The sequence below is a fragment of the Podarcis melisellensis genome (genome assembly GCF_964234715.1).
Source record: "Podarcis melisellensis genome assembly, chromosome: 6".
In the NCBI taxonomy this organism is placed as follows: Eukaryota; Metazoa; Chordata; class Lepidosauria; order Squamata; family Lacertidae; genus Podarcis; species Podarcis melisellensis.
The window spans coordinates 15,253,107-15,279,857 of NC_138538.1; the positions used below are offsets into that span (position 1 = coordinate 15,253,107).

General features: G+C 46.7%; 1 protein-coding gene across 3 annotated transcripts in view; it reads right to left on the reverse strand.

Annotated features, from left to right (window-relative positions):
* Positions 1 to 2,067: 2,067 nt before the first annotated feature.
* Positions 2,068 to 26,751, reverse strand: part of CASS4 (Cas scaffold protein family member 4) — a 39,052-nt gene continuing 14,368 nt past the window's right edge. The window contains exons 2-7 of one of the 3 annotated variants that reach the window (XM_081916784.1): positions 17,713 to 18,138; positions 10,612 to 10,710; positions 8,255 to 8,404; positions 6,018 to 7,277; positions 4,810 to 4,890; positions 2,068 to 3,510 (exon numbers count right to left, since the gene is read on the reverse strand). In XM_081916784.1, coding sequence (XP_081772910.1) covers positions 3,097 to 3,510; positions 4,810 to 4,890; positions 6,018 to 7,277; positions 8,255 to 8,404; positions 10,612 to 10,710; positions 17,713 to 18,138 — 2,430 coding nt within the window. In that variant the 3' untranslated portion in view covers positions 2,068 to 3,096. Of the gene's footprint in view, positions 3,511 to 4,809; positions 4,891 to 5,039; positions 5,242 to 5,640; positions 7,278 to 8,254; positions 8,405 to 10,611; positions 10,711 to 12,883; positions 13,068 to 17,712; positions 18,139 to 26,751 lie in introns of those variants that run through there. The other 2 variants (XM_081916785.1, XR_014169695.1) reach the window with 2 other exon arrangements.

The window sequence follows — 26,751 nt, forward strand, 5'->3', positions numbered from 1 at the left end:
CATTACACGTTTAAAATAGTCGTTGTGAAAACCAGACATTCTGTCAAAGAGTTTTTGCTCCCTTGGAGGATTTAGCTTGCCATTCCCACAAACGTTTATCCAGGTCACTGCAAATTGAAAGTAAGGGCCTGGCCCCAAAGCGTGTTTGCATCGCAGTAAAGCTGCAGCCTAGGCAAACTTCCTTGAGAAATTGTACCACAGTAACTGGGATTCACTTTGGAGTAAGCAGCGCATAGGGGCTGGATGTAGTGCTGCTGCTGCTGTGTGCAAAGCATCACTAAGATCAACGGGACTCTGTTCTGAGTAAACAAGACTGGACTGAAAGGCTGAAGTTTTTATGCTTGCTTACATCCCCCAACCCTTACATTACTCAATCCAAAAAGAAATAAATTACCAGTAAATATTTCCATATTGTTTTGCAATCATGTTTCCAAGGCAGTGTGGTAGTGGCGGCAGCAACCAAAGAAAATACAACCGTTGGTCAGCAGTTCTGCAAGGAAAGTGTGTAAAAGGCTCTCGCTGAATCTCCCCTTCTGTCACAGATGCATGGGAAACCCCCGGTTTCTGAGGTCAAACAGACTTTTGGGGGGAAATCGCCAAGTAAAAAGGATGTTTTTGAGCTGCTTTTAAGAAAAATCAGAGAATCGGCAAAAATGACACAGCCAACATAGGGTTGCAATACATCCGGATTTTCCCGGACACCTGGCCGATTTCCGCCCGGACACTGCTTCCGACCGCAGTGTTCCGTGTAAGTCCAGGAAATTCCTGACGTATCACAACCCCACCTAAACAAAGCCCTGCTGCGCTTCCCGTCACTTTGGGGCTTCCTCTCCTTTCACTGAAGTCCTCTTCAGCCTACCAGGATAGTCTCCTTACAAGCCACAATGACTCTCCAGCTCCCTCCCACCATTTCTTGGTTTAAATCTATTTTGTTGTTGTTGTTTAGTCGTTTAGTCATGTCCGACTCTTCATGATCCCATGGACCAGAGCATGCCAGGCACTCCTGTCTTCCACTGCCTCCCGCAGTTTGGTCAAACTCATGCTGGTAGCTTCGAGAACACTGTCCAACCATCTCGTCCTCTGTCATCCCCTTCTCCTTGTGCCCTCCATCTTTCCCAACATCAGGGCCTTTTCCAGGGAGTCTTCTCATGAGGTGGCCAAAGTATTGGAGCCTCAGCTTCAGGATCTGTCCTTCCAGTAAGCACTCAGTGCTGACTTCCTTAAGAATGGATTGGTTTGATCTTCTTGCAGTCCATGGGACTCTCAAGAGTCTCCTCCAGCACCAATCTATTTAGTTATTAACTTCCCAGCACCCTATGTGTATGCAGCCAATCGTGCGAAGTGCCTGTCTTTCCTGTTCCTCTCTTCCTTTGACCAGCCATGGAGGCAGGTGTACCTCTGCTTGCTCCAACTTTAAATACATAGATGTCTGAAGCTGGCTATACTGAAATATAAGTATTTTGCCTGGTTAGGTTTTACGGGACCGCCTCTCCTGGTATGTCCCACAGAGAAATTTACAGTCTGCAAATAAAAACATCCTAAAGATCCCAGGCCACAGAGAGGTTAGGCTGGCCTCAACTAGAGCCAGGGCTTTCTCGGCGGCAGCTCCAATCTGGTGGAACGCTCTGTCACAAGAGACTAGGGCCCTGCGGGACCTGACATCTTTCTGCAGGGCCTGCAAGACAGAGGTGTTCCACCAGGCCTTTGGTCAGGGCGCAGCCTGACCCCCTCCTCTGGCAATCTGCACAGAATTTGCTTGATGGTTGCCATTAATTTGATTTTAATTTGATTTTAATTAATTTTATAATGAATGTTTTTAGAATGTTGAACTATTTTGATTGTTGTTAGCCGCCCTGAGCCCAGCTTCGGCCAGGGAGGGCGGGATATAAATAAAATTTATTATTATTATTATTATTATTATTATTATTACTGCTGCCTTTGATGGAAACCAATATAAGGCAAACACATTCTGTTTGCTTCTCAAAGAGTCTCTCCATTACTTCTAGAAACAGAACTCAGTTTTTGCAATCACTTATTGATTTAAATTTATTTATTAAAAGACTTCTCACTTAAAATGTATCAAAGCAGTATACAATGATAAAATTACAGCAGAATTACATCAAACTGCATAAATACACAATAAAACAATGGGCAGAGGACAATTAAGCCAGCATTAATGGCTGGTAGATATTTTCATCAATAAAAAATGTTTTAAACTGTTGGTAGAAGCGTAACACTGAATGTGCCTGCTGTATTTCTGAGGAGAGGCTACTCCATAGCACTGGTACAACTGTAGAGAATGGCCTCTTCCTGGTTGTCACCAGATGGACCAATGCAGGTCATGGCACCACCCCTGAAGATCTTAATGAACAGACAGGATCATATGGAAGGAGGCGCTCTGTCAGATAACTGGGTCCCAAGTAGTTAAGGGTCATATAAGTCTATAACAAAACCTTGAACTGGGCTCAGTAGTCCATTGCTATCCCTTGCAGCATCTTCAAGAGAAGTGTAACATATATGTGGTTAGAAGCATAGCTGCCACATTCGGCACCAGTTACAACTTCCACATCAAGCCTAAGAACAGACCCACAAAGAGCACATACCATTAATCCAAACTTGTGGTTACCAGTGCATGGGTCACTGCAACCAACTTATTTCAGTCTAGTTGTAGTTACAGTGTACCATTGGAAGCAGAAAAGGTGGCCTCCAGTGACACTGATGTTTCCAGGAACACCTTCAAACTTCACACATGTTCTTTCAGGGAGAATGCAATGCATTCAGAATAGGCAGCCCATCTAATTCCTGGAACTACTCACCCACAGGGTCTGCCTTGTTGGAATTCAGCTTCTGTTCGGCCCTATTGTTACCTTGCACTGTGAAGGGGCTGCAGGTGGCAGCCCGCCACTTCCTCCACTCCAAACCTTCCTGTGTCAAATGGGAAGTTCTGAAGGGGGGTTGCTAAAAGTGTTTCACTGAGTGCAGCTAGAATCCTCCCCACATTCAAGAATCTTGATTTCACAGGATTTCTGAAGGAATGCCTGAATCTAAAGACCTGTCAGTATGGGGTATCCTCAGAACACCAGAAGAATGATGGCTTCATTCCATCATTGCTCGGAATTGCTGTGTATACTTCAACAGCCCATCAGCTTGATTCTGAAGTTCCTTCATTGCCTCGGGGCTTGGATATTGCATTGCAGCATTTTTCGTTGCAACTGCCAAGTTCTTTAGCAAACCACAAAAGTTGCCGCTGCCATGCAATATCTCGTTTCGATCGGCCTTCTGAAGGGCTTCCTGACATAAGGCGTCCACCAACTTTTGGCCCACCATAATTATCATTTTGCTGTTGGCTATGAAAACTTCAGGAGCCAGATCGTTGCTAAGACTTTTGTGGAAAACACCAATGGCCTTCTGGACAGCACCAAAATACAGTCTGCAGAGATCAGAGAGGACCATCTTCTTGGTTGAATCCTCCTTGCCCACAACATTATGCCTCATCATAGGTGGAGAATCCTAGAGACGGAAAAACGAAAACAAGAACTATTATTGAGAGCTATCAACATTCATCTTCTTGGTTGAATCCTCCTTGCCCACAACATTATGCCTCATCATAGGTGGAGGAGACTGACAGGAGATATGATAAACCATCTTCCAATATCTTAAGGGCTGTCACATGGAGGAGGGAGCACGCTTGTTTTCTCCTGCTCTGGAGGGTAGGACTCAAACCAATGGCTTCAAGTTGCAAGAAAGGAGATTCCGACTAAACATATCGAAAAACTATCTGACAGTAAGAGCTGTTCAGCAGTGGAACAGACTCCCATGAGAAGTGATGGTCTCCTTCCTTGGAGGTTTTTAAACAGAGGTTGGGTGGACATCTGTAATGGATGATTTAGCTGAGATTCCTGCATTGCAGGGGGTTGGACTAGATGACCCTTGGGGTCACTTCCAACTCTAAGATTCTATAATTCCCCAGCCTGGTACCTTCCAGATGTTGTTGGCCTCCAACTCCCATCAGTCCCAATGAGCATGGCAAATGGTCAAGGATGGTGGGAGTTGAAGTCAAAGACAAATCGGAGCGCATCAACTTGGGGAAGCCTGAGTGTAGTTTTTTTGTAAGGCATTCCATCACATCAGAAGTAAAGGTTATTTACTAATACCAGTATACTCAGAAATACTACAGTTAGGGACACAGAAACCTGCCTTATGCTGTATCAGACATTTAGCCCAGTTTGGTCTACTGTGACTGGCAAAAGCTCTCCAAGGAATCAGGCAGAAGTCACCTGTTACCAAATTCTTTCCTCTAGCAAAGTCAAGGATTGAACTAGGGCGGTAACTCAATTTATGGAATGTTATTCAATTAATTGCATATGTTACCTGTGAATTAATTAATTAGAGAATAAAATCTGCACATGAGAAAACGGTGTTTTAAGATTATGTGTGCATGTGTCAGTCATCACCTTTAAAGAGACATTCCACTTTCTTTCACACAGGAGGGAATATTTCTTGGTACATCAGGGTTTATAATAACAATACATTTGGGAGCAGGGAATATGCTGCCTGATTAACTGTGGGAAACTGTTTTAATTGGTCAAAATGTTTTTTGCTAAATTAATCTGTTAACAGATCCAACAACTAAATGTTCCAGTCATAATTTCAATGAAAGAAAGGTGTGATTTGAAGTATTATATACCACAGTGGGGAGCCTCCAGTAAAAGGAGACATTTTTAAAAGCCTAATTGTGGTGTGGGAGTGCTGAAAAAAATCTGAACCAGATTAATAATTTTAGATCTTTGCTGCAAATACTAACTTTACCTTTATTTTTAACTTGACATTCTTCCTCTCCACCTTGCTAGATGAAAGAGATGGTTGTGTCTGTCCCAGTCCTGGTGATTTCTGCAAAGGGTGGGGGTAGGGGGAGAAAGATGTACAGTATGTATTATATTTAACATAGATGGCCATAATCCTCAAATGGGAAAAAGATTACACGCTGTATGATCATGCATCATTGGAAATCCTGTCCAAATGCCTCTGAGCTCTAAGCTTTATATTTTAAAAAATTGTTTTAAAAAAACATTATCAGAAGCTGACTTATAATGAGTCAGAACATTGTTCCATCTTGGTCAGTGTTGTCTACACTGATTGGCAGCAGCTCTCCAGGGTTTTAGGCAGGAGTCCCTCCTCGCCCTACCGGGAAATGCTAGGGATCAAACTTGGTACCTTCTGCATGCAAGTAAGATGATCAACCTCTTAGCTATGGGTAAAAACACATAGTGAGAGCTGGACCATAAAGAAGGCTGATCGCCGAAGAATTGATGCTTTTAAATTATGGTGCTGGAGGAGACTCTTGAGAGTCCCATGGACTTCAGGAAGATCAAACCTCTCCATTCTTAAGGAAATCAGCCCTGAGTGCTCATTGGAAGGACAGATCCTGAAGCTGAGACTCCAATACTTTGGCCACCTCATGAGAAGAGAAGACTCCCTGGAAAAGACCCTGGTGTTGGGAAAGATGGAGGGCACAAGGACAAGGATACGGCAGAGGACGAGATGGTTGGACAGTATTCTCGAAGCTACCAGCATGAGTTTGACTAAAGTGCCTGGCGTGCTCTGGTCCATGGGGTCACAAAGAGTCGGACACAACTAAACGACTAAACAACAACAAAAGACACATAGACATTTTTTGTTCCACCTAGCTTCTATTGTCACTACATTTCTTCTAGTATTTTACCCTTTCTTTTATTCTATTTTTGTGATTTTCAATATGGTCTTTTGTTGTATGTTATCTGCCTCAATAATCTTGGACTGAAAGGCATATTAATTTTTTAATTAAAGTTCGTACGTTCAAAATTGGAGTGGTAGGTATTCTAGTTTAATTAATCTAGAATGAAAGGCATAATATTGTGCATGTATATCAAAGCCCTACTGACCTGTTGCTGGACTTCAGTGATGGCAGCTTTTGTTTTCTCCAGACATGAGCTATTTTCTTTTGGCTTATCTAAAATATGTCTTAAAAGAGAATCTACCCGCTGTTCAGCTCCGGGCTTAATTACTTCATGCTCTGCACCAACTCTCCATTCCTTGCCTTCTTTCTCTTTGCAGTTCTTTCTGAAAAGTAGCTTCCCGTTAGCTATGATGATAGATGCAAATCTCTTGATGTCATCTGGAATGGTGCGAGCAATCATAACAAACCGATCCAGATCATCAGGGTTGTTCTGAGGCTTCTCAATGACTAGAACATCGAGTGACCATTTGCAGTTATTCAAGGCCTCTCTCGTTTCCACCAGCATCTGAAATGAGTCCGTGAGGATATTCAGTTGCTTTTTAATTCTTGCATGAAGTTTACTGTCCGAGGACCGAGCAGAGTTTCCTTCAATGGCTCTAGCAAAGTCCAAGAATTCTCCCAACGAGACCCTTATGTGGTCAACCGCCCGGTGGATTTCCTCAAGGTTTCCCTCCAGGTGTTCTCGGTACCTCCATCTGCTGCTCACAAAGATCATGAGACTTGCAATTGAACTGGACACGCTATGCTGGAGCTTAGTCAATGTTTCTATGGCAAACTCAAGTTCCATTGTTGCTTCTTTAGCGGGTTCTTCTGATGATGAAGAAGGGGCAGATGAGGATGCTGCAGATGAACAGGACTCAGTAGAAGAGCTTGACCATGTTGATATGGTGCTGGTTCTGCTGTCCACACTGGAAACAGACAATCGGTCTTGGTCTCGTTTGCTATCTGTGTAATGTGGTAGAGGGAAAACATATGTGTGGTCTCCAGAATTAGGACTCTCTGTGTTTTCTTTCTTTTGAGACAAAACGACAGGCTTTCCTCTTGGTATATCATAGACAGTCTGTTGATGGCTCTCCTTTTCAATCATGGAGGACAGAGCACCCAAAGGAACATCGTAGTTACCATTCTGACGCTGCACTAAGGCTTCATGTGTGGATGGTATGTCATACAGAGGAATTTCTGGAAGAGTTAGTTTCCTTTGTACAGGTGGAACATCATATACTTCTGAAGTTACCAATTTGACTTCATTATTTGTTGGCAGGATTTTCTGCGTACCAGAATCGAGCCTCGTTGGTGGTATATCATAAAACGCATGTATATTTGGCGAACGATTCTGAAGAGCTGAGTTTAACCCTGCTTTTTCGGGTGACACAGGTATATCATAGATCCATTCAGATTTCCGAAGGTTTGGCAAAGTATTGTAAGGACCCGGATGCTTTCCTTGAGGCCCTCTTTCTATAAAGTCACGTTCTCTTGAAAGTGGTGTGGGAATGACATACACCTGGAAAACAGCAAAATGCATGCTATTACAATTGCAATTCTATTCCACTTCTGCAAACTCAAAGCAGTGTACAAAAGAGAAAAAACAGAATCCCATGCTAGCAATTTTAAAACCAAATGAAACAATACAAACATAACAAAAGTTCAAAAAATGCACTAGGCTCAGACCCCCCGATGCTGCTTGTAGTGTTGTTCAGAGTACTGCTTCCTGACACTGCCAACTGTCAGGGACTGGGCAGAGGAGGAATGATGGGGACCGCCTCCCCAGCTTGACCCTTCCAGGGAGGACCAAGAGGAAGACAGTTTAGATTTACAACAGAGGTCACAGCTCAGAGGCAGACGAGGGGGAAAGTTGGGAAATAGTGGGAAAGGAGGAAGAAGCTGAAAGACACAATGTCTTTAGGAAGTATTGCAGACATCCCTCTCCCAGAACCCGGCGAACCTTGAAAGTAGGAGAGCAAAGAGCTCAAAGACAGAGGGCACATAGCAGCACCAGTAGGTGATGAGATTGACGAATGAGGAAGTGGGGGAGTGGAGGGTGGAGATTCACTCGGGACAACGCCATGATCCAAGAGACTGGGTTCTATAGCCTGTCTCTGTAAATACTGAATAAAAAGCAGATGGTAAGATACATTCCTTGTCTTTGTACATTCCTGGGCAATCGGCTAGGAGTTTCTGGCAGCAGCTTGACACCAAGGAAGCCCAAGATGGCCACCAACAGGGGAGAGGTTCCATCCAGTGCCTCCTCAGATCTGCAGCTGCCTGTACCTGCAAGCCGACATTGGAGGTAGTAGCCAACCTCTTGTTCTCCCTTCAACCTCCAGCAACTGACCTGAAGGAAGTCACATGCCAGTTCAGCTGGGTTTTGTAGAAGTCGCATGCCAGTTCAGCCCATCCACAACCGGTCCCCATGATAAGAGCAGCATGGCTGATAGAGAACGACAAAGCTTCATGATCCACAAAATATGCTGCACTTACATTTTCTAAGGAAGACTCTTGCAGTGTGTGAGTTCGTGGCTTTTCTGGGCTCAGCGGGATATCGTAAAGCTGCTGTGCTGTTCCCAGGTAGCATTCTTTGGAGGGGAATAGTTTGGAGCCCTTTCTGGAAGAGGGTGGTGTGGCAAGACCCTAGTTAAATGGTTAAAAAGAAATTAATCTGTATGCTTTACCAACAGCGCTGAGGGAATCATTGTATACATTTCTTTCAATGCATGCACAGAAGTTCTTTGGATTTGGTCATTACAAGTCTCCCTAAGTCTCCCTAAATTAAAAGAGGTAGAGAAAAAAAGAACAGGAGTAGTCCCTATCCCATTTTCTGAAACTCTGTGAATGCAACTCTGTAATATTTGGAAGAGGTTTTAATGTCAGGGATCAGGCCTGGCATTACCATACTGAAGCATCAGTCTTCTGCACAGAGCCCAGAACTTTAACATTGCCATACATTGCACTGGAACATTGTGGGATGTTAAAATGGCACCTAGGGACGCGCGTGGCGCTGTGGGTTAAACCCCAGAGCCTAGGACTTGCCGATCAGAAGGTCAGCAGTTCGAATCCCCGTGACGGGGTGAGCTCCTGTTGCTCTGTCCCTGCTCCTTCCAACCTAGCAGTTCGAAAGCACATCAAAGTGCAAGTAGATAAATAGGTACCGCTCTGGCGGGAAGGTAAACGGCGTTTCCGTGCACTGCTCTGGTTTGCCAGAAGCGGCTTAGTCATGCTGGCCACATGACCTGGAAGCTGTACGCTGGTTCCCTCAGCCAATAAAGTGAGATGAGCACTGCAACCCCAGAGTCGGCCACGACTGGACCTAATGGTCAGGGGTCCCTTTACCTTTTACCTTTAAAATGGTACCTGCCTCATGAGGAGTGCTGCTGTTGGGTAAGACAGTGGGACAAGGGCATGGTGTAGAAAAAGGCATGTCAGGGAAAACCATGCTAAACATGCTGTCAGTCCTGGTGCCAATCTATCAGGGACTCCCAGGAAGTAGGGGCTGGGATCTAGCCAAGTGTTTTGTTTATGTCTCACAGTCAGAATAGAATAGGCCCCCGCTACTGGAAAGTAGTAGTGAGACTCTCAATTGGCCAAACCTGGTATGAACAGCAGGGGTTTGGCCTTCTGTTTGGTATACCTTAGGCGCCATTGGCTGTTCCTGCTTCCCAGTCACTGACCTCCACAATCTAGATTTTGCATAGCCCAGATTAACACTAACATTTCGGTGTTTGATTTTTTTTAATTAGTGTCTGCAAATGTGACATGAAGGCTGTCAACACCAACCCTGCCTTGTGGGAATCCCTTGCAGACCACTGCAGTGCCTGGAGACAGGCAGTCAGGTCATGTATCCATAGGAGATACCAGAGGAGGAATGACTACTGGGAGTTGCGCAGAGTGAAGAAACACCATGGTGCATCTGCAGCAGCACAAATGGACACCTTCATCTGCCCCAGCTTCAACAAAACATGTCTGTCCCATATCGGTCTCTACAGCCACAGCAGGCGCAACAACCTTCCAACAGTTTGACTTCACCTGCCAAGGCTTACTCCTCCATTGTCTCCCGAAACAGAAGGTTGCCAACAACAACACTAGCACTTTTGACTGCAAAGACAAATATGCAAAGATATAAAACCCCAGTGGGCGGCTAGGCAGGAATTTCACTGTTGGAGTTAGAGGGATCTTCATGGCTCCTGGTCATTTCTGTACTGTCAAAAAAAATCTGATTGCATCATAATGGCACACTGAAAAAGAACGAGCACTAGATGGCAGAGTAGCTTAATAAACGTATTTCCGGAGATCCGAATTAAAATACAGTGGTACCTCTGGTTATGTACTTAATTCGTTCCAGAGGTCCGTTCTTAACCTGAAACTGTTCTTAACCTGAAGCACCACTTTAGCTAATGGGGCCTCCCGCTTCTTCTGCTGCTGCTGCGCCGCCACGCGATTTCTGTTCTCATCCTGAAGCAAAGTTCTTAACCCGAGGTACTATTTCTGGGTTAGTGGAGTCTGTAACCTGAAGCGTATGTAACCCGAGGTATCACTGTATGGATCTACTCAATGCGGTGGCATAGCAAGGAATGCTCAGCCTCTACAAACAGAAGTCGACTTTAAAAGAAAAGCTTGTCTGAAAATAAGTCACAGAAAGTAGTGCATGTTATCTGACACCTGTGTTATTACAGGCACTAACTAGCTGCTTGGTCTTCAGCTGGTAGGTCTTCACACACTACTGGGCCGTGAAACATTTTTCCCCAATTGTGTTTTTTTTTTAGAAGGATAGCTGGCAATGATGTTTAACTGATTGCCTGTTGTTACCTGACAGCCATATCAATCAAGGGAGAGGGCCTCACCTGTGTGAATACATGATGCTGCGGCGATGGGACGTCATATATATCACTTTTCTTCTCCATTGATGATGCCCAGGTTGCTCTGGGAAGAGTGTAGAGGTGCTGGGAAGAAAACGATGAAGAAATTGAAAAGAGGTTACAGGATCTGTGAACATTTTGTTAAAGATGAGTAGCTACTGTCAGTCTATTTTTGAGCTGGCCCAGGAGCATGTGAGCAGCCAGTGCATGTGTTTTAGCAGAAGCGTCACATGGTGCCAGCCACCTACCCCATCAGCAGTCTAGCCGCTGTATTCTGCACTTGCTGGAGGTTCCAGACCACGTCCAAGGCCAGCCTTGACTAAAGCTCATTGCAGTACTCTAGTCCTGAGATTACTAATTGTGATGGCCTGGGAATCTGATTCAGAGGCTGAATCGGAGGAATCCCAGCCTGCACAGGAGTCCCCGCCTCCAGGGCCGGCTGAATCTGAAGGGCCCCCACCTGTGCTGGATCCTCAGCAGCAGACACCAGCTGAATCCACTCTGGCTCCAGAGGTGATCAAGGTCCCATTGCCTGCAGGTGCTCCTCTCCCAGCCCTGTCAGGGGAAGGTGAGGTTGCCTCTAGGTCCTGTAACCCTCCAGCCTCTCCTGAGCTGCAGAGGCTCAGGGCAGAGAGGCGGAGGGAACTAAGTTCTCTCAGGAGGAGTGCTCGCCTTAAGGCCAGGAGAGGCGAGTCACCTGTGGGCCAGGACCGCCCCAGGCCTCAGAGGAGATAAAGGCCAGTCAGCCCGGTCCCAGGTTGCGGGAGCAACATCGTTGGAAACCTGTTCCTGCCAGCACCCTGACCTGCTCTTCTGTAGTTCCTGACCATGCCCAGCTCCTTGCCTTGGACCCTGCTTCGCCCTTGACAGACAGCCTCCAGACCCTTGACCCAGGACCACACTCAGACTATGCTGCACGGTAACCCCCCCCGGGACCAGCACACTAATGCATGGACTATGAAGCTGGTAAAAAGGCACTCCTGGCCACAGAGGTGTCCGCGGAATGAGATTGTTCTTTGACCAATGATTTCCCATTTTGGTCATTTTTGTGTGGCAGGTTTCTATAATACAATACAATGCTATGCTATGCTATGCTATGCTATGATCACTGATTAGTAAACAATGATCTGTGCCACCAAGGTGCTTATTGGAGGGGGTAGTACATAAGACATCCAAGATTAAAATCTAGTGAAGAGAAGTCAGGATAGGTTCTGCCTTTTTCTCCACCATGTCAGGGAACTGCCATCGGAACAGGGGCGGGAAACAGAGGGGCAGTTGTGCTACAGGGAGCCTCTGAAAATCTTGCAAAGCAGTTCCTCTTCCAGTGATGAGGAAAGCCCCACCTCCAGTGGGGAAGAGGTAAAAGGACCAGAAGATGCTGCAGGGAGCCTCAGCACCACTTCTGGCCAAGCCGGCCAGGAGGGAAGCACGCCCCTTAGGCTGCCCACCCTGTGCAGAGGTCTAAAGCACAAAGAGGGAAGGAAAAGGCTGGGAGTAACGAGACTGTTATGTTGGGGGAGGTCCAGGAAACAACCACTCCCAGATTCTGCTAGCGATTGAGGCAGACATGAACTTGTGGCTCTGCACTGTAAATAGTTTGCACCAAAATAAAACCTGTAAAAGACAGGTCTGAGTCCTGCCTGGTTACTCACGAGCAACCACCACTGCCATATGACAAATCAGATGGCTGAAAAGACAGGAGAAACTTAGTGCTATAAACCCTAGAGGGGAGGACAAGATCCCACCACGTTTACTCCTATAGAAAAATCTGATCAATTGGAATAGAATGGTAATAATGTATGTCTTTTGGGAATGCTATTCTCTCACCCAGAGTTTTACATCAGAAACATATCAATGTTAGCGGCCACACTGCCGAGATGTTGCGACCGTGAAGCACTATAATTCTATTAAAACACTTCACACTAAAATGCTATTAAAATGAGAACCACATAAGAGACTGAATGGGGACAGGACTGCCCTGTTTCCTTTATGCTCTAGTTTAAAAGACTCTGATCAGAGCACTGCTGCATCTGCTGCCACCAGGTAAGCTCACCAGGTGAGCCCACCAATGCAGGTGAAGGCCCAGAGAGTGCTTCGCCCTCTCAAACCTGGAGCCAGCTCTGACAAGAATAGACACCAACAGGAACATAGGCAGCTGCCTGACATTGAGTCAGATCATGAATCCATCTAGCTCAGTATTGATGGAGTCTGGCAGCAACTTTCCAGGGTTTCATAAAGCGGATATTTCTAGCCTTACCTGGAGATGCCAGGGACTGAACCTGGAACCTTCTGCATGGAAAGCAGATGCTGCGCCACTCCCTTGAAGGTGCTGACAAGCAAGACCCTGGCATGTGTTTCGTCAGAGAGATGTTGGAAAGTACGACCATTCCAGAGAAAAACCACTCAAACTTCTGAGTTGCTAACGGCAAGGAAATCTGCCTTGTAAACGCAGTGCGTCTACCTATTCTGAAGCAGTTCATACCCTCCCCACACCGCCCAATTTTGTAAACAGATTGCAACACTGGAACACCAAGTGTGTCACCCCAGGAAGTTTCCAGGCGAGGTTAGAAGTATTACAACACGAAAAAGATCAGAAAGGCTGTGAAACGGAAGGGGGGTCCCTTCCCAGGGCCACTGGCAACACTCCATGGGCAGGTCGCCTCTAAAAGGCAGGTTTTCAGCTGCCCAGAAGGCTACCAAAGACGTCCTGGGAAAGTATTGATCAAATCTTCAGGGGCAAAGTGAGCTCCACCCCTGAGATGGAAATGTTGTGATAGACAGCCAAAGGGTGCAAGAGGTTGGTGGAGGAGAACCATAAGTTACGGGCAACCGGCGAAAAACTAAATGTGAGCAATCAACCACATTTCAAACCGCATTTTTAAAAGGAAATGCCAGCACCCAGCTATCAGGAGCCAGTTTACAATATCCTGAGCAAATGGTTGGAATAGCAGGCTGTATGCAATGGTGCTGGGCACTGGATTTTCACCGATTCTTCCCACCATTTGCAGCCCCTGCACGCCCCCAAATCTCCTCCAAGGATTATGGCACAGAGAGCTGCAATTGTCAAGGAGGACTGGTGAGAATGGGGTGCCTTGTCCTGTACTGATGGAAGCATTTCTACTAGTTCAGAGCTACCACTGGGTATAACCCACAGTCAGTATATTTTCCTCTCTAGCTGCATCCGGGGGTGTGGGGAGAGAATCCAATGGTTAGATACATGATTCAAAAACCAACCCAATAACTTTGAATCTTCTGGACCTGAAAAATGATCAGCAATCCTGCCTAATCTATCATTCTTGGACATGGATATCAAGGGTGTTGTGGCAGTGTGCGTGCTTCTACGTACAAAGTTAAGAATGTGGATGGGGTGGGACTGCACCCCACTGGCTCTGCTCCATTGCACCAGCCCCACCTCTCAATGTCCTTTGAATGGGACATGTGGGAAAGGAGCATCTGTTCAACTGGGGGGGGGTCATGATCACACCGAGTGCCTACCTACATACTCCTTTCAACTCAAGGTGTTATGTAGTGGGCCAGCAGGGGGATACTGTAGATAGTTTTCACTCAGGTCCACATATGCAAATAAGGGATTGAAAGTGACGTTCAGTGATTGGATAGTTACAGAAAGTGGTTACTGTTGCGTTGTAGTGGAGCGCTATATAAGCAGGCTGGCTGAACCCTTCAGTTCAGTTCTGTTCTGGCCTGTGAATAACCAAGAGCTGTTTGAAGAATCGCTGTGTCGTCTGATATGTTCACCCACAACTTAACACAACCTATAGATGGCAGCATCACTGTGATTATACTGAATGTTGAGGCGCCTTCTTCAGTCATTTAGTACACTCATGTAGAAGGCTATACCCTCACTGTCATGTGTAAATTGACTCCTGTTTTTAGGGAAAGTGTTGCTGGAATAGTGGAGATTTCCACTATAGAAGCTTAAAGATTGGGGCGTACACAAGTGAGTCTTGCTCAGACAGATTCCGTATTAAGAGTCTCAAGCAGAATGGCAAAGGTTTTGGCCGGCTGCTCAGGGAACAGCTGATCACCCACCAGCTGTCTCCCTGCAATTTGGACTACCCTGTTTCTATTCCTGCACCCAGCTGGGGCCATTCACCCTCCACGTTCTTTAAGTGTGTGTGTACACACGTGTGCTGGTGTGTGTTGTGTTGAATTGCTGCGGCACATTTGTCCTTTGTAGCGACAACTGTGATGCAGGGTATGACGTAATCCCAGAGAACTTCCAGTGCTCAAGATTGTGGGATTTTTAAGCTACCTGTTTCAAAGAACTCAATAAAGGGTTGGGTGAGACAGTTTCAGTTACTTGCTCTATTTCAGCATTTAAAGCCGTTTAGGAAGATGAAGAATCGCTAAACTCTATCAGGCTAAGTTGCATCTACTTTGCCAGTGTGTCTCCAGTTGGGGTCAGCCAAATACCTCTGGGAAAGTTGAGGTATCAGTGGGCCAAAGGAGGCATATACTTATGAAGTGGCAAGCAGCAATACATCTTGGTTAACTACCAATTAGTTTCCAGGTGCAATTCAAAGTGCTGGGTTTTGACCATGAAAGCCTTATACAACTCAAGGCCCCAATGCCTCAAGGACCACCTCTCCCCATATGAACCAGTCTGGACCCTGTAGTCTTCATCAGAGACCCTTTTCTGTGTGCTCTACCTGAGGGGGATGCAGAGAACCTGCCTTTTCTCTATAACACTCCTCTGTAATGCTCTTTCCAGGGAGACGTGCCTGGAAAGGTAGGACTTGTCTTTGGCAATACATTGCTGGATGAGTGTTTTATGCATTTTGCATTGTTCATGGTTTTATTTTTTATTTTATTTTTTTGGTTTTAAATTGCTTTTATGTGTTGCACTTCACTTTATAAAGCAACTGATAAATGTTAATAATAATGATGATGATTCATATTTATATTTTGAGGGGGGGTTGTAGCTCTCTGGGAGGAATAGGGGGTCTCCCAACAACTCTAGCAGTTTCCAGAATTCTTGGGGGGCGGGGGAGCCATGACTTCTTAAGGTGGTACAATACTGCTTTCAGTGTACAGTGGTACCTCGGATTAAGTACTTAATTCGTTCCGGAGGTCCGTTCTTAACCTGAAACTGTTCTTAACCTGAAGCACCACTTTAGCTAATGGGGCCTCCTGCTGCCGCCGTGCCGCTGGAGCACAATTTCTGTTCTCATCCTGAAGCAAAGTTCTTAACCTGAAGCACTATTTCTGGGTTAGCGGAGTCTGTAACCTGAAGTGTATGTAACCTGAGGTACCACTGTATAGTGTAGAGGGGGCCTGAACCTAAGGGCTTCCAGCTATTCCTCCAGAATTTCTGAGGTACTCAGGAGGCCTGGGGCAAAGTCTCCTCCTTTCAGTTTGGGAGAGAAGCCTTGACATGTCATCAAAAGTCATCTACAGGTTAATGGAGGAGTTGCTTCTGTAGCCTGGTAATCTCACCACCATCCCCTGAGTCCTTCTGCTTTTCCCTTTAGAAGAAAATGACCGAAACCTGGACTTATGATAACAACTACATAGGAAACTGTTTCATGCAGATTCAGAGACTATTGGTCCATCTGTCTTAGTACCGTCTACACCAGGACTGGGGAACTCTTCTAGGAAACCTTCCAGGGGCCACATGTCGGAGGTGGGCAGGGCCACCCATAGCAGTGGGTGGAGCAATGTATGTAAATTTAACCACACATCCCTCTGTGTTCTCCAACCAGGAAGGCAAGAAGCATTACCAGAGTTCAAAGATACATTCTAGTCAGGCAAAAGCCAAAGGAGTATTGCCTGTGGAGAAGGGGTTTAGCTGAGGAGGAGGTGTGGTCTGGGGAGAGCCCAAGGGCCAGACAGACAACTGAATTCGGCCCTTTGTTCGCCATTGCTGTTCTACCTTGGGCTTTAGGTGGGGATTTCTCTCCGTCCTATCTGGAGATGCCAGAGGTTGAACTTGGAAACTTCGGCATATAAAGCAGATGCTGTGCCACTGAGCCACAGCCCGTCCCTTGCCATTAACACCTCCATATATCCCTGCCCTAGTTAAATTGTACCTATGTCCACCTAGGCCAGGAGAAGGGCCGTAGCCCAGCAGTAGAATCTGTTTTGCATGCACATAATCCAAGCTGGTGCTGTGGGTTAAACCACAGAGCCTAGGACTTGTCGATCAGAAGGTCGGTGGTTCGAATCCCCACAACAGGGTGAGCTCCCGTTGCTCGGTCCCTGCTCCTGCCCACCTAGCAGTTCGAAAGTACATCAAAGTGCAAGTAGATAAATAGGTACCGCTCTGGCGGGAAGGTAAACGGCATTTCCATGCGCTGCTCTGGTTCGCCAGAAGCGGCTTAGTCATGCTGGCCGCATGACCCGGAAGCTGTACGCCAGCTCCCTCGGCCAATAAAGCAAGATGAGCGCCACAACCCCAGAGTCGGCCATGACTGGACTAATGGTCAGGGGTCCCTTTACCTTTAATCCAAGCTTCAATCCCTGGTGTCTCCAGGTGGAGCTGGGAGAGAACCCTCCCTAAAATCCCAAAGAGCCACTGCTGGTCAGTGCAGTTAATAGCAATCTAGATGGACCAATGGTCTGACTCAGTATAAGGCAACTTCCTGGGTTCATTCTTTGCAAGAGCGCCTCTACCAGCAGCAGGCAGGAGATGGTCTACTGAAAATCAGCAAATGGTCTACAGTGGACTACACAACTTACATGAAAGAAAAAGAAATATGTGTGTGATATTATACGATGAACATGCGGGCAGGGTTTGAACTACAAGCAACAGGAGGGATTAAAGATTACAGTAGTTTTGCCAAGCTTTAAGAGATAGAAGACAGGATGCAACAGAGGGAGAGAAACAGAAACACTATGGAAAAGGGGGTGGAAAGTCAGGGGGGACAATCTTTTATTATGTATTGAAATGTATGTGTGGAATTTTGGAAAACTTAATAAAAAACTTCAGAATGTGTGTGTTTAAGGGGAGGGGGAGGCAGAGAGAAGGTGGGTGAGACAAAACAAAACACCACATTATATTGTGGGTCACCATCAGTGCCTGTTTGCTCCCCACTTTCATCTTTTAGGGTTTGCTTGCCTTTTTACCTGGTCCGATGAACTTTGGGTCTTTTCACTGAGCAGTATAGCTGCCATCGCTGGCACTTGGTAAACTTCCGGTGTCAGCGGGTAAGGAGCAGAGGAAGGAGGAGGAGGCATAATCCAGCCGTCCATTTTTTCATAGACGGGTAGTGGTACAGGAGGCCTGCGCCCAGAAGGAACCTGGTAGACAGTCCGTGGCATGGTTGGCGGTCCTGGGGAGCCAGGCTGGATGGAGGGAGGAGCCTGTAAAGTGGTCAGGAGCTGGAGGCGATTTGCAGGCGCCATGCCTTGCTTTCCATGAAGCGAACATTTCCACCAACCCTCGCTCCCGAGGAGATTCTGATCAAGAACCGTCAGGATGTCTCCCCGGCGGAAGGCGAGCTCATCTGGACACTCTGCTTTGTTGTCGTACAACGCTTTTGCCAAGGTGTTCTGGAAATAATAAAATAATAATAATAATTTATTATTTATACCCCACCCATCTGGCTGGGCTTCCCCAGCCACTCTGGGCGGCTTCCAACAAAATATTATAATAACGTAATACATCAAACAGGGACGCAGGTGGCGCTGTGGGTAAAACCTCAGCTCCTAGGACTTGCCGATCATATGGTCAGCGGTTCGAATCCCCACGGCGGGGTGAGCTCCCATCTTTTGGTCCCAGCTCCTGCCCACCTAGCAGTTCGAAAGCACCCCTAAGTGCAAGTAGATAAATAGGTAACGCTTTATAGCGGGAAGGTAAACGGCCTTTCCATGTGCTGCGCTGGTGCTGGCTCACCAGAGCAGCTTTGTCACGCTAGCCACGTGACCCAGAAGTGTCTCCGGACAGCGCTGGCTCCCGGCCTCTTAAGTGAGATGAGCACACAACCCTAGAGTCGGACACGACTGGCCCGTACAGGCAGGGGTACCTTTACCTTTAATACATCAAACATTAAAAGCTTCCCCAAAGAGGGCTGCCTTCAGATGTCTTCTAAAAGTCTGGTAGTTGTTTTTCTCTTTCACATCTGGTGGGAGGGTGGGCAGGTGCCACCACCGAGAAGGCCCTCTGCCTGGTTCCCTGTAACTTGGCTTCTCGCAGTGAGGGTACCACCAGAAGGCCCTCAGCGCAGGACCTCAGCATCTGGGTAGAACGATGGGGGTGGAGACGCTCCTTCAGATATACTGGGCCGAGGCTGTTTAGGGCTTTAAAGGTCAGCACCAACACTTTGAACTGTGCTCGGAAACGTACTGGGAGCCAATGTAGGTCTTTCAAGACCGGTGTTATGTGGTCTTGGTGGCCGCTCCCAGTCACTAGTCTAGCTGCCGCATTCTGGATTAGTTGTAGTTTCCGGGTCACCTTCAAAGGTAGCCCCACGTAGAGCGCATTGCAGTAGTCTGAGCGGGAGATAACCACCCTCATGAGGTAGTCAGCGGGCAGGTAGGGTCTCAGTCAGCCTACCAGATGGAGCTGGTAAACAGCTGCCCTGGACACAGAATTGACCTCCATGGACAGCTGTGAGTCCAAAATGACTCCCAGGCTGCGCACCTGGTCTGGGGCACAGCTACCCCATTCAGGACCAGGGAGTCCTCCACACCCACCTGCCTCCTGTCCCCCAAAAACAGTACTTCTGTCTTGTCAAGATTCAGCCTCAATCTGTTAGCCACCATCCATCCTCCAACTGCCTGCAGACACTCACACAGGATCTTCACCGCCTTCACCGGTTCGGATTTGAAAGAGAGGTAGAGCTGGGTATCATATGCATACTGATGAACACACAGCCCCAGAAAGAGACTAGGCATAAGGCAATGATCAAGACTATGGGCAAGGGCTCATATGATGAAATAACTATCCATACGAAAGCATATGTTATTTTATTTATCTTATTTGCAGTCCGCCCTTCACCGTATGGTCCAAATGTGGGAAGACATAGCATGGAAACATTATACAGGCAACAACTGTTTTACACTTGTCCAAAATGTGTGCCACCGTGCATCGCCGCCACCCCGAAATTGGCAGGATGGGGGTGTAACAGGACGGGGCAGGGTGGTTTTATGTATGCTCTGCCGATGCGCATGGGGGTCAGGAATACAACCCCACACAAAACGGCCGTTGCCTATACAACAAAAATAACAGTGCTATAAAATATCATGTTAATAAAATACATTGAATCAGCAACATATAGAAGCAGGCAATAAATAAGCATCTAAGAATGGCTTAAAAATCGCAGCCCCCACCCTCAAGGTCTGGTTAAAGAGGAGCATCTCCAGTTGCTTAGGAGAGGTTAATAATGTTTGTGCTCAACATTCCTTGGTAGGGGCTCCTGACTAGGCATTTAGCTACGCAAAGTTGAATGTTATCTGTTCTGTTCTGTTTCCCCTTTGTTTTTGTTTAAACCAATTCATGAACCAGGAACTTACACATCAACCACTAATAACAGGCCACATGTTGTAGATATTACTGCAAATTTATTGCTCTATTTTTGACATGAGAAGACTTGGTCTATTTATTTGTATCATTTATAATCCCTATTATCCTTATTTATGATAACTCAAGAAAAAGTTACTTTAAAAAACAGCAAAACCATGCCTTAATGGGGATGTCATTCCAGAGGCAGGGAGCCACCACAAAGAAGACCCACCTACATATTCCCTGCACACAGAAAATTAGATGTCAGGGATATGAGCTCTAGCTAAATGTTTTATCTTTCATGCCAGTTTTATCTATCATGCCATTTGTAGTTCCCAGCCATGTGAAAATGTGCAGGCCAAAACTGGAAAGACCCTCTAATTCCCTATCCTGGACCTAATGTTTCAATCTAGCTTTGCAACAAGTGCTCTTCATAGAATCATAAAGTTGGAAGAGACCACAAGGGCCATCGAGTCCAACCCCCTGCCAAGCAGTAAACACCACCAGAGCACTCCTGACATATAGTTGTCAAGCCTCTGCTTAAAGACCTCCAAAGAAGGAGACTCCACCACACTCCTTGGCAGCAAATTCCACTGTCGAACAGCTCTTACTGTCAGGAAGTTCTTCCTAACGTTTAGGTGGAATCTTCTTTCTTGTAGTTTGGATCCATTAATCCGTGTCCGCTTCTCTGGAGCAGCAGAAAACAACCTTTCTCCCTCCTCTATGTGACATCCTTTTATATATTTGAACATGGCTATCATATCACCCCTTAACCTCCTCTTCTCCACAAACTTGACATGAGCCAACAGTGTGACGCGGCAGCTAAAAAAGCCAATGCAATTCTGGGCTGCATCAATAGGAGTATAGCATCTAGATCAAGGGAAGTAATAGTACCACTGTATTCTGCTCTGGTCAGACCTCACCTGGAGTGCTGTGTCCAGTTCTGGGCACCACAGTTCAAGAAGGACACTGACAAACTGGAACGTATCCAGAGGAGGGCAACCAAAATGGTCAAAGGCCTGGAAACGATGCATATCTTAAAGCATATCATGTTTTCACAATTGAACCTACAATGTGCCCAAGAAGAGGGCGAGCAGCTGGGACTTCCTGAATCTCGCCACACCTACTACCAGCAAACAAGCCTGTAGTAAGAGCTCTTTTGCCGCAGAACCCTTTGGCCGCTTGTGCAAGCGATAAACCATGGGATGCAGTGTAATGCGATGCCTCAGTCGGTTCCTGCACCTCTGTGTTTCTTCATTCTCCCTCACCCCTGGGAACCTCTGTGCAGACAGTATCAACTCAAAACCACTGATGGCATGAGAGCAGGAGAAGCGCTGGATATTGGTAGGATGCCTTTCCTAGCTACTGCCAACTACAGCACTGATATTATAGGGTTTTTTGTGTGGATCAGGCTCCCAGGAAAGAGAAACAAGCTGTTGGAAACAAGATAAAGTGAATGCACCACATGCAGGATGCAAGAGCTGAGTAACACCATGCATAGTTGGGCAACTGCTATCCAGGAGCGCTAACTTCCAGATGTAGCCTTCTGTGCAATGCAGAAAGCGCTGAAATAAGCCAAAGTACAAACAGTTCCACACTATCTGAACAAAACAGTTACAGATAGGTAGCCATGTTGGTCTGCCATAGTCAAAACAAAAAAAATTCCTTCCAGTAGCACCTTAAAGACCAACTAACTTAGACTTAGTTGGTCTTTAAGGTGCTACTAGAAGGAATTTTTTTTGTTTTGAACAAAACAGGTATGTCTTAACAGGAAACAGGAATTCTCACTCCATTGGGCAGGGGGTGGAAGACCTTTTTCAGCCTAAAGGCTCTTGAATTCCCTTTTATGGAACTTTCTGGGAGCTACATGTCAGCTGTTGCTTGGGCCAGACGCTGGAGCAATGGACACGACTCTTACCTTTGGACAGTAGGCTACATCAAACCCTCCAAGTGCCCCTATTTTCCCTATTTTCAGGGACATCCCTGATTTAGAGAAGCTGTCCCTGTTTCTAATTTGATCCCAGAACGTCCCACTTTTCCTTAGGACATCCCTATTTTCACTGAAGAAAGGTTGGAGGGCATAGAGTCATCTGACCCCCGAGCTGTTTGATGGCAATCCTGTATGTACAGGGAAGGTTTTTTTAAAAAAAAGTTTAATGTTTTATTATGTTTTTATATATGTTGGAAGCTGCCCAGAGTGGCTGGTGCAACCCAGTAAGATGTGTGGGGTATAAATAGTGAAATTAACCTTATGGAATGGGACGTCCCTATTTTCATCAGAGAAATGTTGGAGGGTATGCAAAGCAGAGATATCACCTTGCCAACAAAGGTCCGTATAGTTAAAGCTATGGTTTTCCCAGTAGTGATGTATGGAAGTGAGAGCTGGACCATAAAGAAGGCTGATCGCTGAAGAATTGATGCTTTTGAATTATGGTGCTGGAGGAGACTCTTGCGAGTCCCACGGACTGCAAGAAGATCAAACCTCTCCATTCTGAAGGAAATCAGCCCTGAGTGCTCACTGGAAGGACAGATCCTGAAACTGAGACTCCAATACTTTGGCCACCTCATGAGAAGAGAAGACTCCCTGGAAAAGACCCTGATGTTGTGAAAGATGGAGGGCACTAGAAGAAGGGGACGACAGAGGACGAGATGGTTGGACAGTGTTCTCAAAGCTACTAACATGAGTTTGACCAAACTGTGGGAGGCAGTGGAAGACAGGAGTGCCTGGCGCACTCTGGTCCATGGGGTCATGAAGAGTCGGACACAACTAAATGACTAAACAACAACAACATGCTACATTCAAGCCATGCAAAAGCCAGAGGTTTAATCACACACTCTCATCCTTCCTCCGCCCAGGCAAACAAGAGGCACGCTCACATTCCAGCCAGGCCAAAGGCAAAGCCCTTATGGCGAGGGTGTGGAGCAGGGATGGTTGCGAATATAGCCTGCAGAGAGGGGGTTGGGGGGAGGGCCGATGGCTGGACAGAAGACTGGAGGGGTCATGTGAGGTTCTCTCCCACTGACATAGTGCTACAGACACTTATTTGGGATGGAAGGCAGTGTAAGGCAGTGAGTGCTAACAATTTCCTGCCCTGTCTGTTTCTAAGCAAAATGTTTGCCCCACAATGTCATTTCTCTACTTCTCCTGTGTTTCAAAGAGGAAGGATGCACCTGTCAACCCCACCTGCAGGTGAAAGCTAGCATTTCACAAGACCACAATGTCCTTCATGTTTGACAGATAAATCTTCTGCAAAATCATTCACCCCTTAGCCATCGCTCCTCTTATTCATCTATCAGCTTTATTCCCCCTTTAAACTGATCTGGTTGTGCATATGGCAGCCATATCACCAAATGTGATTGCCCGACTCTAAATCCTGCTTTATTCTGACCTGGGAATGATGAAGTTGCCAGGGTCAGATTTTCTTTCTTTCTGATTTCCCCCTAGTCTTAAGTTCGTGAACATTTACCAGCATTTAACTGCAAGTTTATCCTAATTAATGTGTTTGCCATTTTCCTTAATATAATGAATTTCACTAACACATGCACAATGTGCACATTAAAAAAAAAAGGTTTTATTAAAATGTTCCTCTTGGGTAGCAATAGAACATGCAGAGTCTCTGTTTTCAAGTCATTTGAACAAATTGTTGCTTTTTGGTTGGAAAACTTCAAAATTTCAAACGAAAGCTGTGTCTGTGAATTGTTTTGGGAAGTGGGAATTAGGTAGGTTTGCAGTAATGGAGGCAAAACCAAATTTCTCCCCTTTCCCTACTCTGATCCGGACACCCTAGTTGTGCCTGCTCTAATCCATAGAGTAAACAGCATGACCGCAGTGAAACCACAACGGAACGTAAGAGCAGGAATAAGACATCCATGTGCAGAAAGTAAGAATCCCACTGTGGGAAGAGGGAAATGAAAAGGTGAAGAGGACAGCCCAAGGTGAAGCAATTACTGGCCTGAACATCTTCCCTGTGTCGCACCACCAAAACAAAGAGTGTTTAGTGGCCCAAAATCTCAGCTGAGCCAGGTGATCTGAGGAACCAATAGCGGCCTGGCTGGCTCTAGGTAACTGTTGTTCTAGACTTGGCTCTTTGCTCAGAACAATTTGTCTGATTGAGTAGCCACACACACTGGGTTCCCCTGCGTTGATCTGGAACCTACCCACCAGCCTATCTTGTGTCTTGGCTCCATTCAGTCCCAACCTGCCTCTTCCAGAACCTCGTCCCCACCCCATCTTCAAGCAACATCCGTCAAGAACTTCCAGATTTGGGAGCCCTGCTCTGCCTGGGCTAGAACTAGATCCCAGCGATGAAACATCTCTGGTTTCGGCCAAGGTCCGACACTTATTTACCAGAGTAGACATTATAGAGTATATCATCCACACCCACAGCACCTTGACATGCTCTGCTGCTTTAAGCCTGTCTCATGATGCTAAGCTAGAGTGGGGCTGGGAGGAAGTTGCTTAATGCAACAGGGGACAGCAAAGTCCCGGGGGAAGCAGGTTTCACTTCACGCCCCCATATGATCCTATTCATGTAAACAGCAGAACTGGCCACCCCTATTTTATGTGCTTATAGGACAGGTGCATTTATAAAATACATGTGACTGTGCCATCTCGTCTAGTTTATTCCTGAGGTTTTTCGAGAGCTTGATGCTTTCCTCCCAGATTACAAAGTTACCTGTGAGTCATACAAAGTGGGGAGAACCGCTGAAGACCTCGTCCCTTTTGTTCACACCCTGTGACTGCTGTGTTGAGCATCAGTAGTTAATGTGATGCCGTCTGGATGTTCTAGGACTACAACTCCCATGTTATGTGCTGAGTTGAATAGGATCCAAAATGCAGCAATCTGATTGGTCCTAGAACAATAGGATTCAGAATGCAGCAGTCTGATTGGTCCACAGGAGCCACCCAATCCAGCCCCAAGTGGAAGTGAATCCGCAACCTGATTGGCCTACAGGAGAATCCCGGAATTAGCCAATCATGTGGGGCCCATTGTGTAAATAATGTATATAAAGCAGACATTCTGGGGGAACTTCCATTCCTCCTCACCACTATGAGCTGAATAAAGAGCATGAAATCCACTCTCGACTCTGAGTATATTTCATCCCATCATCCATGGCCACTCGTCACGCTGGCTGGGTTGATGGGTCCAACAACATATGGAGGTACAACTTTGGCTATCCCTGGTGTAGAAGATACTGGAGGTGCATAGGTGCCAGCTCCCTGGGGCCTTGGGTGCCTGAGCACCCACCAAATTCTGCAACAAAGAGGCTCCAGACACCCACAAATTTTGGTGCCAGGGCCATGCACGCTGCATGGCACTCATGGCCCCAGGCACCCACAGTCACAGGGCCACGTTGGCACTCCTGAGGAGGTGCATCTCTTGGCATCTCTTGGACATTGCTTGTGATGCGATCAGTGACAAGCAACACAAATCCTCTCACCGGATGGGATTCACCTAAGAAGCCCCAACAGCATGAGCCCTGTGCAAGGACTTCTGCTTCTGCAATGGGGCTCCCCCCCCCCCACTTCTTCAAGCCCCCTGAAACTGGTTTGGTGGGTGATCAGGAGAACCCCCAAAACAGTATGCAGCAGGAGGAGAGAGGGGGATTGTTCCACATGGAAAACTGCAATATTTGCACAGACAGAACGTTCACCATCATCATCATCACCTGTTAAATTTTTTAGTTGCTTTATCTGGCCCAGGCAGCCCAAAGCAATTTACAACCAACCATAGTGCGATGCTGAATACCACCTGCCATTTCTCTTTGTACTCAGTAGGACAGCGGGATTAGCCCTGCTGCAACCTGGACAGGAATGCAATATATTGTGCCTGTTAAACTAATGTTAATCTGGGCAATATTTTCTTTTTGGCATGGAACAAATTAGTCAGGTTCCCAAGGCTCAGAGAAGTCAACAGGCCAGGCAAGGTGAGATACTGTTGTAGCTCCTCGGCGTTCCTGTGACAGTAAAGCACATCAAGCAATCAATGTTACTGGGGAAGGCAAACACTGCACACATGTAAACACAAAGGTAAAGGTAAAGGTAAAGATAGCCCTGCCCGTACAGGCCAGTCGTGTCCGACTCTGAGGCTGTGTGCTCATCTCGCTTAAGAGGCCGGGAGCCAGCGCTGTCCAAAGACACTTCCAGGTCACGTGGCTAGCGTGACGAAGCTGCTCTGGCGAGCCAACACCAGCACAGCACACGGAAACGCCGTTACCTTCCTGCTATAAAGCGGTACCTATTTATCTACTTGCACTTAGGGTGCTTTCGAACTGCTAGGTGGGCAGGAGCTGGGACCGAAGGACGGGAGCTCACCCCACCGCGGGGATTCGAACCGCCGACCATACGATCGGCAAGTCCTAGGCACTGAGGTTTTACCCACAGCGCCACCCGCATCCCCATGGAAACACAAGGCAACAGCAAAGTGCAGGTTTATTGCACAGCAACTGCTAGGCAAGAGCAGTCTATCTGAGCAATCATGACTTACAGTTGTCCACAACTACTCTTAACCGCTCCCCAGCACTGTTTCCTGGAGAGGTGGGAACTGGGAACACACTCTGGATGTCAAAAAGATCAGATGTAGCCCTGTTTTGCGGACCAGCGTTGCTCCTAGAACCAGGGGATGGCATGGCTGGGGTGGGAGCGTGGCGAATTCCAGAGC